This window comes from Vitis riparia, chromosome 4 (assembly GCF_004353265.1).
Source record: "Vitis riparia cultivar Riparia Gloire de Montpellier isolate 1030 chromosome 4, EGFV_Vit.rip_1.0, whole genome shotgun sequence".
NCBI lineage: Eukaryota > Viridiplantae > Streptophyta > Magnoliopsida > Vitales > Vitaceae > Vitis > Vitis riparia.
This window is the reverse complement of record NC_048434.1, coordinates 5,317,716-5,330,182: the sequence shown is the minus strand read 5'-3', so window position 1 is coordinate 5,330,182 and position 12,467 is coordinate 5,317,716. Positions and strand designations below refer to the sequence as shown.

The 12,467-nt window shown below is 30.6% G+C and overlaps 1 protein-coding gene across 2 annotated transcripts; it reads right to left on the bottom strand.

The window, feature by feature from the left end:
* Positions 1 to 281: 281 nt before the first annotated feature.
* Positions 282 to 6,680, bottom strand: LOC117912581 (adenine phosphoribosyltransferase 5-like). Of its 2 annotated transcripts, XM_034827226.1 has the most exons (7): positions 6,347 to 6,680; positions 6,130 to 6,240; positions 4,419 to 4,511; positions 3,073 to 3,222; positions 2,918 to 2,976; positions 1,213 to 1,285; positions 431 to 517 (listed from the first exon to the last, which is right to left on the bottom strand). In XM_034827226.1, exons 1-6 carry the CDS (start codon positions 6,435 to 6,437, stop codon positions 1,214 to 1,216), a joined length of 576 nt encoding a protein of 191 aa, XP_034683117.1. In that variant the 5' UTR covers positions 6,438 to 6,680; the 3' UTR covers positions 431 to 517; position 1,213. The 2 variants fall into 2 exon arrangements, with proteins under 2 accessions (XP_034683116.1, XP_034683117.1); XM_034827225.1 differs by lacking the exon at positions 1,213 to 1,285 and having other exon boundaries at positions 282 to 517.
* Positions 6,681 to 12,467: the final 5,787 nt, after the last annotated feature.

Below are 12,467 nucleotides of genomic sequence, written 5' to 3'. Positions count from 1 at the left end.
AGCGAAGGGTTCAGTAAGCATTTCAAGGAAAGTTGTGATTCTGAGTTGGCCCCTGAGAGTTTAAAAGGCTTTAAACACCATACTAATTTTGTTGGCGAAGCCGCATCTCAATCAAGGCGCTAGACACGGTCTGCCAAACTTTTGGGCCAGGGTGTTAGGTGATGAGCACATGTTTTCCTGCTTGGGTCTTTCCTATTTTGAGCCAACCCACTACTTTGATTGGTGGCGTTTGAGCCAGAATGTGTGTATGGTGAATCTTGAACTTGCTGACAATGACCTTATAAGTTGGATAACACAAATTTATTATTGATATCTGGAAACAGCATTTCTTCAATCATATGCTCTGTTCAGACTCTTTTACATAACAGACTACAGAGGATATAAACATCTCCATGTTACCCTCGTGTGCTTAACACTTTGAATTTGGTAGAGAAACAAATAACAAAAGAAATTGCCCAAGCGTCATCTTCTGCCCCCATGTGATCAGCTCAAGCATACTCCCACCACCCACAAACATCTGCCAGTACCAGCAAAAAACCAATAAAATAAAACACCGTTATGGTAGGGAAAAGATGATGGATAGAGCATGATATAAGCATACAACACTCATTAGCTTGGAAATCATCATATTTAATCATTATGTTATATATATTCTTTAATTTAACCATCATTTTGATTAGCACCTTGAATGAACCGAGGCAACTTTAGCAACCCAAGAATAGTAACAACTCTAATGTCCTATTGGTAATTAGAGAGATAGGCTACACAAATTATTTTTCTTAACTCGGTTATATCTTTTAGGTCTGAGGCAAACAAGTCTTTCCTCACTACCTTAACCCACTGCTTTCAACTTGAATCACATTGCTCTAAACTGTGCGTTTATCTCTGTTGCATGTAACGAAACCATCTACACGTCATACCAGTCTCTCTGCCTCATTGGGTCCTCAGCTAATTTTTCACAAATGCATTTACTTCTAATTTTGTATATGCCTAGTACAGGTTTTTTTTTTTTTTTTCAGTAGTAAATCTTCCATCTTGACACTCAATATTCTGGATGAAATACATCTGACAAAGAACAAATTGGCTTGCGAAAGCTTGTTTAGCCTTCTAAGAGAATAGCTAACCACATACTAGTCCTACCTTTTGTCTTAGGCATAGAAAAGTAATTCCAATGTGCATGAAGATGTGGCCAAGCAGGCCATGGTACTGTACCTTAACAAGGACGCTCTCGTAGCTGTGGCCCCACAAGAATATAGAGAGGCGTTCCATTTAGCCTGCTTTGACCCTGGAAGAGAGCAATCATCCGAAAAAACTCGTACAAATTTGAATTCCAGTAATTTTTCAGGGGAAAAAATATGGTAGTAATACACAACTGCAATAGCAAGCACTCTGAAACAATACAGAGCACAAAAAGCTAAACTAAAGGGAAAATATTTAGCTGGTCCCTGAGAAATAATCCATGAGGTTTTAGATTACTCATGCAACCAGAAGTGCTAAAACCAACAGGCAGTAGAATTTCTATTTACTTGAAGAAGTTCAATCGTAGGTTTCTCACCAAGCCAAGTGAATCAGCCAAACTTAACCCTTAACAGACAAATTGAAGTTAACAAATTTTGTATGTTCCAACAAGCCAATAGCATAACTTCAGTTCTATTAAAGACTGGTTTGCCAGTTACACATTAATCATTTGTATAAAATAGAGCAATTTCTCTCAATTATTTCATAGCATAAGACAGTAATTAGAATATAAATCGCAAGCATGAATGGAAAGTAGATAGTTTGCATCCTTAATATTTGATATTCACAGATTTTGTTCGTAGTGAAAGCGATTAAGTACTTGTGGCTGATTATAATCAGATTGTTGATGTAATCCTCTCTTTGAAGGGAGGGACACCTTTGTTTAAGAGAGATATTAAAGGAAAGAAGCAAATAATGAAAAAATAAAGTTACATTCCATTAAATATGACAGGTTCACTACATCAAGATTGAGATTCCCTTCTCCATTAACATCATTTCACCACCAAGGGTTTGCATAAGCAGAGGTTTCTCTCTTCCCTCCACACAACTCATCTTTCTCCTTGTGTCAAAAGTTTTGTGGAAGTTCTCCTTTATAAGAGAGGCCTTCCATCCCCACTTCAACTGTTGCATGTTGGGCTTCTCTTTTCTTTTTAGAGCAATTCCTTCATTAGGAGAAACTCTCTCCTCCATCAAATGCATTCCTTTTTATTTTTATTTTTTTTATATACTATTTCTTCCATATGCAACCATGCAAAAAGACCTTTCAGGCAAACTCTTTCCTATAAAGAAGCTTCCCTCCCCTGTAGAAAAACCCTTTTGTGAAACAAGTACCTTCCACGCCAAAGTTGGGGGCCTTTTTTGGGTTTATGGCTATCAAGCCCTTCTTAAAGGACTGCTATTTGTGGCATTTTTTTTTTGTTTTTTCCAGTTCTTGAGCTAGCCGGACCACAGATTGGACTTTTTTGGTTCCTTACCCTAGCTCTCAAGAAATAAATGGTAAGAACTGTCACTTCATCCAATGCCTTTAAACCGGTTTGGCTGTTGAAGTAATATCAGCCACTGGATTGGCCTAAACTAGTTCCATTTGGGATCCTACAGTGACCTAGGTGTTGAATGGGGAAACCCCAACCATCGGATTGCCCTTGTTGGAAACTTGACCCCCAAGAAAATGGCTGCTACATTTGTTAATTATTTTATGCAAGCTAAGCTATATAATACCAAACTAACGGTATCATAAAATGACTTGCTACTCATGAATGGCAATCAGATAATGAAAGTATGCACATAAATAGTGATTTTATACCTTATGAAAATGATAAATAATAGGACTAGAGGTTGAACCAAGTAATGATATCCACAAGTGAGATAATACACATGAATTATATGGTTTAAGCATTACCTCAACTTCAGGCAACCCAACAACACATGCACATTCGACCACTTCAGCCCCCACCCGTTCTACCAAAACAGAAAATTTTCCAGAACGTACAAAATATTATAAAGAGTGACTGAAATAAGTAGTCCAGAGAGTACAAGCAATGTCTTTCAACTTACTTAAAAGTCTTATTGCTGCAGAGAGGGTCCCACCTGTTGCTACAAAATCGTCAATTACCAGTGCCCGCTCCCCAGGATGAACAGCACCCACATGCATCTCTAGACGGTCAGTTCCATACTCTAGCTCATAATCTTCAGAAATTACTTCACCTACATATTAAGAATTTCATATTTCATATAAGTTAACATTCAAATCCCATAAAAGAGCAAAAAATAATAGCAGTAAATACGTGTCATGGACATATTCCAAATTCAATCACAAGTTAAGAGTATGCATGTTAGAGTGAGAGCGCAAGCACATGAGAGACAGAAGGCGTGCAAAGGGAAAAAAATAGTTCAATTTTAAACAAATTTACAGGCTATGCGTATGTTCCATCTACCCTTGGCAATCTTGACTCTGCTTATGATGTGAGGTAAATTCTACAAATATGCAGATGTTATAATATTAAATGGTGCCAGTCCATCAAGTACATTTTTGTCTGCTTATATTCACTTCACTTATTCACCAACCACAACAAATTGTTTTTAGCCAAAGTACTATGAACAATTTCTTTAAGATGGTGGTTGAGAAAGACCTTAAAGCTTCTTGTACGTCTACCAGCTTCTACAGCTCAAGTTCTAATATCTTATCAGTACAGGGATACTGGCAAACAAAAAGCTTAAAAACAGAATAGGATAACAAATTCAAACACATGGATGTGGGCTGTAGAAATGCAAGGAAAAGTTCCTTGGTCAGCCAAAAACTTTTGAAGTATAAAACGATTTGATCTGATTTGAAAAGTAAATATATATATATATATATATATATACAAAGACATAATTCTTTAAATACTTTTAACCCATGTTAAATTTCATGTGCGACCATATCTGGGGCCTGAGTTCATTTCACATCCTCATAGATTTGACACAAGTCAACTGAATGTGAATCAGATGCTGGTACTCAGGAAAGCCATCATATCAAATATGGATCATCATGAGGGGTTCTAATTCATCGACAATTAATTAAATATAAAAGACGCAGACAAGGTAAAAGCAACTTCATCTGTAGTTCTTGATTCCACAGGGAACCTTAATTAATAAATCGATCCCTCCAACTTTGTAACATGTCAATTAGTACACCCAATATGGCAACTATTTGGCAGTAAATTGTAAAGCCATGAACCAGAAAGTTATTGCCATACATGAAAATAATAATTCTAAGTATTTCAATAGCTACTTGGCATAATGAAACCCGTATTAAGTGCTCAATTTCAATAAAGACCTGCTAAGTTCATCATTCGATAAATAACCCACTATGAACTTTAGAAGCAACCTCAATTAAAAAATTCCACATGAAGCAGGCATACCTGGCAACTTTTTAGGTTTACGCAATGGCACAAATTTTGCACCAATGGCTAAGGCAACTGATGGACCAAACAGGAATCCTCTAGCTTCAACTCCTGCAAAATAAATTTGCTAATGTAAGAATGTATTCAGACAAGCCAGAAGTAGCATCAAAGCCAGTGAATTGTAATCTAGAAATTACCATCCTGGTCCCCTCAAAATTTTCTATGTAATTTGTATCACAACCCCAAAAACAACACAACTACACCCATGTCCGAATTAGTTTATTTTGATGTAACGATGTTGAACAAATAGCACTTGTGTCAAAAATCAGCATCAGCATCAGCATCCGCATCAGTTCACAGGGTAAAGCCCCCAACAAACAGTATAATGAAATAAATAGGCAACTAATGGAACTAGCTATCTTATGCCGGCAACAGGCCAAATATGAAGCCCAACTGTGACTGGGAGCATAAGATGCACCGAGGAGGATTGCCTTGTGCTGATATTATAAAGTTTCTATATTTAGATACCACAAAAAATTATAAAGAATTTTAGTGATGTAGAGTCTGCTGCATCTGATTTTTTTATTCATATTTCTAGATAGGACAGTCATTGCTCTCATGAAATGCATTTGAAATTATTCCCAGCCACTGTTTCCATTGGATTGGCTTCTCCTGAAAGCACAAAACCGAATATACATCACTAATCAAGCCACCATGTGAAATCACTCCCCTTCCCCACATTTCGACCCAGAGTGATTAGGCTTCTAAAGTAAAATATAAATTCAAATCTGGCTACAGAATTAAAGCCATTCAATGCCCCATTTTACCTTCCTATCTGCTGTCCATTTCATGAAATTACTCAATTTACTATCCTTTCCCCTATTCCCACAAAGATTCTTCAGGCTAATTAAATAAAATCTATAATATAATTAAATAATAAAATCTATAATATAATTAAATTAATTAATTTAATAATTAAGTGCCCATCTCTGGAAAAATCATCTATCTCTCAGTTTGACCTTCAATGTCCTACAATTACATTAAAATTAGTAACTTCTACCCTTTCTCAAAACACATGGGTATCGTCTCTGTTAATTGGAAAGGCGGGGAATATAATAAATTAATAAAAAAAATGAAAGAAATGGACCAGAAAACTAGTGAATTATAGGAGAAACATTGACTCATAACCCTTTATTTGGTTGCTGAGAAAAACATAAGAAAAGAAAAGACAATAGGATCTCAAATTTCATCCGTTCATAAACTGTTTCTTTTCTTTTTCCATGAAGTGAAAACTTTCCATTAAGCCAGATAGCTCTCGTGTTTTCTATTTCCTGGGTCCCCAATGCTAAAATAATCAAGTTGAAGATTCTAATCCCATTGTTTGTTTCCATGCATTTTCTTGGGAACAAAACAGAGGATAAGCAAGAAGGTCCAGGTAACGAGAACCCATTATTCAAAATGGAATTTTATTTCTTCTCCGTACATATTATGAGCAATCCAACGGAGGCAAAAGTATAAGGCCCAAATCCTAAAACCGATCATTCGAAACTTAAAATTCTTTTGGTTTTCTTTCATTTTTTCCCAGCGACCAAACAGCACTAGGAAAAAAGTGCCCATAGTGATAAAACCCCATTATTCAGAATTTAAAATCTCTCGTCTGTTTCACTCCTTTTCCCAGCAACGGACCAGAGCATAAACGAGAGAAATGTGTGAGAAAGAGACATATTACCAGCGACAACAGAGATGTCCATGTCTCTGTAGCGATCAACAAAGATTTCCACAGTGCCTTTGAACGCCTTGTGATCAAGCAACAATGTTGTTATATCTTGAAACATTATTCCTACAAAAATCAATATATACATAAATCAAAAAAACAAAAAGGCAAAAAGCAAAAAATACTTTGAAGCAACAATCTTCGAAAAAAAAGAAAAGAAAAGAAAAAACACCTGGTTTTGGGAAGTGAGGAACGATTCTAAGGGCTTCAGAAATGGCTTGGAGTCTTGGGTCTCCCCTGAGTCCATCCTCTTCTGCAAACATTTTCCCTCACTCTAAACTTTTTCTCTCTAGAATACGAGTTTTCCAAGCGAATAGTATGCGCCTCCTTTTTCCTCTCTTTATATGCAAAGGATTTCTAACATGTTTGCAAAAACGTCTCTCTCAAACACTCGTCCCTTCCATTTTTGCTTCCAAGTTCCAACTCTTTCTCTCTCCAGTTTCCTTCACTTTCTCTCTCTACAAAACATTTCCCTCCCAAACTGAGTTGGATCAAATCTGTGTTCTGTGTATTTCAGATTGTTTTTCTTTTTTTTCCTCTTTTTGGGTTTCAAATAGCTGGCCAACCCAAGTGAAGAGGGAGACGCTTTGTTTTTCACGCCACCTCATAGCACGTGTCTACCACGCTCCACTTTTACACTTTTTTGTGTTTTATTTATCCATAAAACAAATTTCTTGTTTTTTTTCAAATCTATAACTCACATTTAAATGCAGTTTTATTTAATATGATTTTTTTCCATAAAAATTAGTATAAATATCTATATTTGTATAATCATAATAAAATATTATCAAAAATATATTAATTCATATTTTATCACTTAATACTTATTACTTAATAACTTAAATTAACTTTAAGTTAAATTATACTTAAATTATTAACTTAAAATTTATTAATTAATTCTTTATATTAGTATTAAGATTGTTTGATAAAGTTAACTTAAAACTTATTCTATATCATTAAATTGACATATTTATTTTTATAAATTATAATTAGGACCAAGAAAATTGAATAACAGTTATAGGACAAGAAAGATAGTTAAAGTAACTAAAACAAATAAAAGTAAAATAAATATAAATTTAATAATAAGTTGATTATTTTTATTTATTGCTTAAAATTATTTTTTATTTTAAGTTATACTATAAAGTTATTTTACCAAGTATACTTAATTTGCTTAATAATTTAAATTAAATTATTAAGATTTTATTTGGTAACTGTTTTTTAAAACAATTATGAAAAATAGTTTTTAAGAATAGTTTTTTAAAATTGTTCTCTGATTTTTGTAGAACAAAAGTTTGTTTAGAAACCTAAAATATTTTTAATCAATTTTTAATATCTTTAAATATATTTTAAAAATAATTTTTATATATAGTGTTTTATTTTTAATTATTCTATATGTTTTGTATAATTATTTCTTGGAACAACCCTATAAAACAAGTAAAAGCAATAGAAAATAATTAAAAGACATTATTTGAAAACACTCTATTTTCTATTATTATTAATGGAAAACTAGCCAAATGTATTTTCTATATTTTTTTTATTTTGGAGAACAGAAAACAGTTATAAAAAAAAACAGTTCCCAAACAAACCCTTAATTATTTTAAATTATTAAGTTGATTTATTAAACACTCATTAAATAATGAGAATTTTTGAAATATTGTCATGGTATATAAAATTTTTAATAAAAAAACTTTTAAAGATATTGTATTTGAATATAAATTAGAAAGAAAAAAAAGTTTTGAGAATGCTTTGGTAATGCATTTGTATCACAAGTCTTGGAATCACTTCATGTTATTTTCCATACTTTTATAAATTATTTTTAAAAGTTTTACTAAATTTTGGTGTCTAATAAATTTTTTATTTTGTTGTTTTTAAAGTTAGTAAATGGTAATAATTCTTATCTAAAAATAGAAGAAATTTAAAGACGTGTATTGGAAAAACTAATTGTTTTAAAAGTTATTTAAAAAAAAACGAAGTATGAAAAGAAAAATTCATTTCCTTCAATTTTAAAATCTTTTAAAGTAATTTTTAAATATATGGTAAATTTATAAAAACAGGCTTTATTTTCTATATAAAAATATTTCTTAAAAAAATAAAAATGTATCTAAATGCATAGTTATTTTTTTTAGATCTTTTTTTTAAATTATTAAAAAGTACTTATTTAAAAAATTGAAGTATGAAAAAAAATTATTTCCTTAAATTTTAAAATCTTTTTAAAGTAATTTTTAAATATATAAGTTAGATTTATACTTTCTATAAAAATAGGTTTTATTTTCTATATAAAAATATTTCTTAAAAAAATAAAAAATTATCCAAATTCATGCTTATTTTTTTTAGAAATAAATGTTTGCAATTATTCAAAATTAGTTATTTAAAAATTTTAAGTATGAAAAAAAAATTGTTTCCTTAAATTTTGAAATCTTTTTAAAGTAATTTTTAAATATATTAGGTAAATTTTTTTTTTTTTTTTTTACAAAATGGGCTTTATTTTATATATATATATATATATATATATATATATAAATATTTATTAAAAATAAAAATGTATCCAAATGTATACTTAATTATTTTAGAAAAATAATATTTTTAATTATTAAAAATTACTTTTAATCTTTTTAAAACAATTATTTTTAGCCCTTTTTCTAAAATTGCTGTCAAATGATTTTCTGAAAATATAAAGTGCAAAAAAGATAAATGGCAAAAAAGATCTTTTTCCATTTTAGGATGACTATGAATTTATTGGAAACGAAGACAAATGGTATATTGAGAAACACGAGGTGAGGGCAATTTGGTAATTAAGAGAAAAAATGGGGGAGGTGTGATTGGCAGAGAATCAAGCAGCAGGAGATTTGTAGGTGGTCCCGAGGTGGTCCTTTTGGCTATCATCCATGACAACGGGGCATGGTGGAGAGGCGTGGATCAGGCATGATGGGAAGGTTGTGGGCCGTCGGATAGGGAATGGGGTGAAAAAAGGTTGAAAGAGGTAACGGCGACACGTATGCAGATCGATGATCTGAAAATTTGTCTTTTCCTGTATTGACCATATATTCATACTTTAATATGGTGGGCCACCCCACTGGATACGAATGACGATTTCATTTTCTACTCTATCAAACTTATCCCCCTCTCACTCTTCCCCGCGTTACTGTCACGCTCCAATTTTTATGGGAATTTCTATTTCTATATTTCTCTATTTCTCACTCTTTATAGTCATTACTAACCATAATATATTACATTTCTTTAAAAACCTTCATCCGTTAAGGCCACGTTTGGTCCAGATATGTCAGACACTTATATGCTAAGATATGATATTTAAGTGGATAAAAAATGCATATTCTAATATATCATTACAATCATATTGGATATAATTTAATATTATATTTAATGGACATAAAATCCTGAAATAGAATGTGTAATGAGATATATTATATTAATTTATAAAATAAATAAGAAATTAAATTAAATAAGTCGGTATTTAATATTGTTTTAAATAAAAATTACATTATGTTTTAATATTTGCTATTAAAAATAAAATAAAATTCTCTCATGCTTACTAATATTCATGATTATAGTATTTAAAATATATAAATAAATTTTGTTATATTATGTTATTCAATATATAAAAACAATTTTTATATATATCAAACCATACATATATTTGTACTATTTTATAAATATTATATTTCCTTTTTCAACCATCATTTTTCTTATCCCATTTTTTGTTAATATAGAATAAGATAAACATATCATATTTCATTACAAACTAAATATGAAATAAGATATGTTACCTTATTTCTTATTATATAATATGTTATATCCCGCTAATCAAATATAGGCTAAACTCATATATTATTTTGAAATATATGATAGAATAAGACGACACTTAATTAATATTGGATAGAATATGATAGGATATCCATATTCCATTCATTTGAAGGGCATGATATCCTAAGTTAATTTGTTCAATAATATGTATCATGTTATATTTATGATTAATTTATAAAATGAAAATAAAATAAAATGGAATAACTCTACAAAACCTTTAAAATTTCCATTTTTAAAATACTCCCCACATTTTCAAAACAAAAGTTATATATATTATCCATAGAAGAGATATCATAAACTCTTTAGAATACTTCACGCAATTTCCTGAGGTTCCGTAATTGGTAAAATGTTTTTTTATAATCATAAAAAAGATTATAAAAGTTATTTTAATAGAAAAGGAAATAAAATTTATAATATCATGAAAACTATTTGTGATATTATAAACAAAATTTATAAAAACTATTTTACAAATTAAACATATGTTTTAATAGAAATATCGAAAACTATTTATGATATTATAAATAAAATTTATAGTTTTATATATTGAAAAAAAAAAAATGAAACACAAGAGACGAGGGCGAAGAGCGCGTGGTGAAAGAGGGGAAAAAAAAAAGGGAGGCACGCACAAAATCAACGGTACAAAAACACTGTGCATGCGCACGCGCGTGTACGACGCAAAATAATAACATGATCATTAACACCTTTGGGATATCCACTCACATCTGCAGATTTCCTCCCATCATATCTTTTATGGTCCGTACGAGGGAATCCAACGCTCTACCTTGAGCCTCCCCCAAAATTCAAAGATCATCCGCATCTCCTTTGGACCTTTGTCACTAACCCACACGCAAAGTCAAACCCCACGGATGACGTCTGGTTATGTTCCCATGTGCTCACCCTCATCGTACCCTTCCGTCTCCAATTGTGGCAAGATGGCGATGACGTCGGAAATTTGGGTCAAAATAACCCATTTTAAGCAAATTATAATAATTTCCAAACAGTTTGGAACTATGTCTCAGGTGCTATTTGTTTTTTTTTTTTTTTTTAACTTTTTATTAAAAATAATTTATTTTAAAATTAAATTTTTTTTTATATTTTCATCACTTATTACAAATTTTTTACTAAATAAAAAATCAAAATATACAATTTTTTTAAAAAAAATAACTGATTTTTTTACATTTTTTAATAATTAATAAAAATAAAATACTATAAAATAAATAATTTAATATTTAATACTATTAAATATTAAAATTAAATAATAAAAAAAACATCATCTTAATCACCTCGTGTACAACGACAATATCCTAAAATCAACCAATTTATTTTTTTATAAAATTGTTCAAACCCGTAAACCTAAATTTCCACGTGATATCATATTACTTGAATAATCGGGCATTGGAACGTACAGATGTTATTCGTTAGTGTACCGGAATTCCAACCGTGAAAAAGGGAAAGAAAAAGTTGGACTTTGACTTTTCACCATTGAGCGGACATTATTAGTTTGATGATCACAAGATTGATGGTCCTATGGAGGGGATTAAGGCACATGAAATAAAGTTGGGATATATGATTTGATGCAACGTATCATTGGTGCAAAGGGGCATATAAATCTATGGATATCGGATAAATCTAAAGGAGACACGCCAAGATCTTGGATTGTTGGATGATGGGGACATTGGTTGGGACATTTTCATGACAACAACTTAGGGTTTATCAATCTAGGCTTAATTTCTTCTTATTATTATTATTATTCGGAGGTGCAATTATGTATTAGGTGGTTTCTACTATGATTGGCCCCAAATTTGTCCTCTAATTCCACTCATACTTAATACTAATTTAAACACATATGTTCAAGATATGATGAGGGTGTTGTTGAATCCTATGAAATTATAACGGTGTTTGTCTCCTACCATCATTGATAGGTGTGTGCCAACATTTAATTCATACCCACCATACATATGCATCATCCTTTATTATTGTATCTTTTGAGATTTTTGTAGGGCTTAGGATCAACATAAACATGAATGTGTTAAATCATAAGATTTTTTCAGATACTTGTTATGTTCTATCCTTAATGTGAAGGACTTCAAATTTAAATAAATAAAATTTAGGCAAATTTTTTTTTGAATTCAGGACAAGTTTGGGGTGGGGTTCGGGTATTACTTTGTTTCATTCTGTCTATCCCAATTATATATAAATTTAATTTAATATAAATTTTATTTTCCTACTTTTGATATAATAATAATAATAATAAAAATAAGTTATAAAAAATTATAATATTTTAATTATTTATAAATATATTTATTTTAATATAATTAAGAAATTTAAATTTTAAAATTTTATGTATATATGGGTGCGTATGGAAAATTTGTATATCCACTTTATCCCATTTTATTTTTAAATAAGATGCAAATGAAAATTATTTTAAATAAATGGAATGAGATTGAGATGAAACAACTTGTCTGAAACCA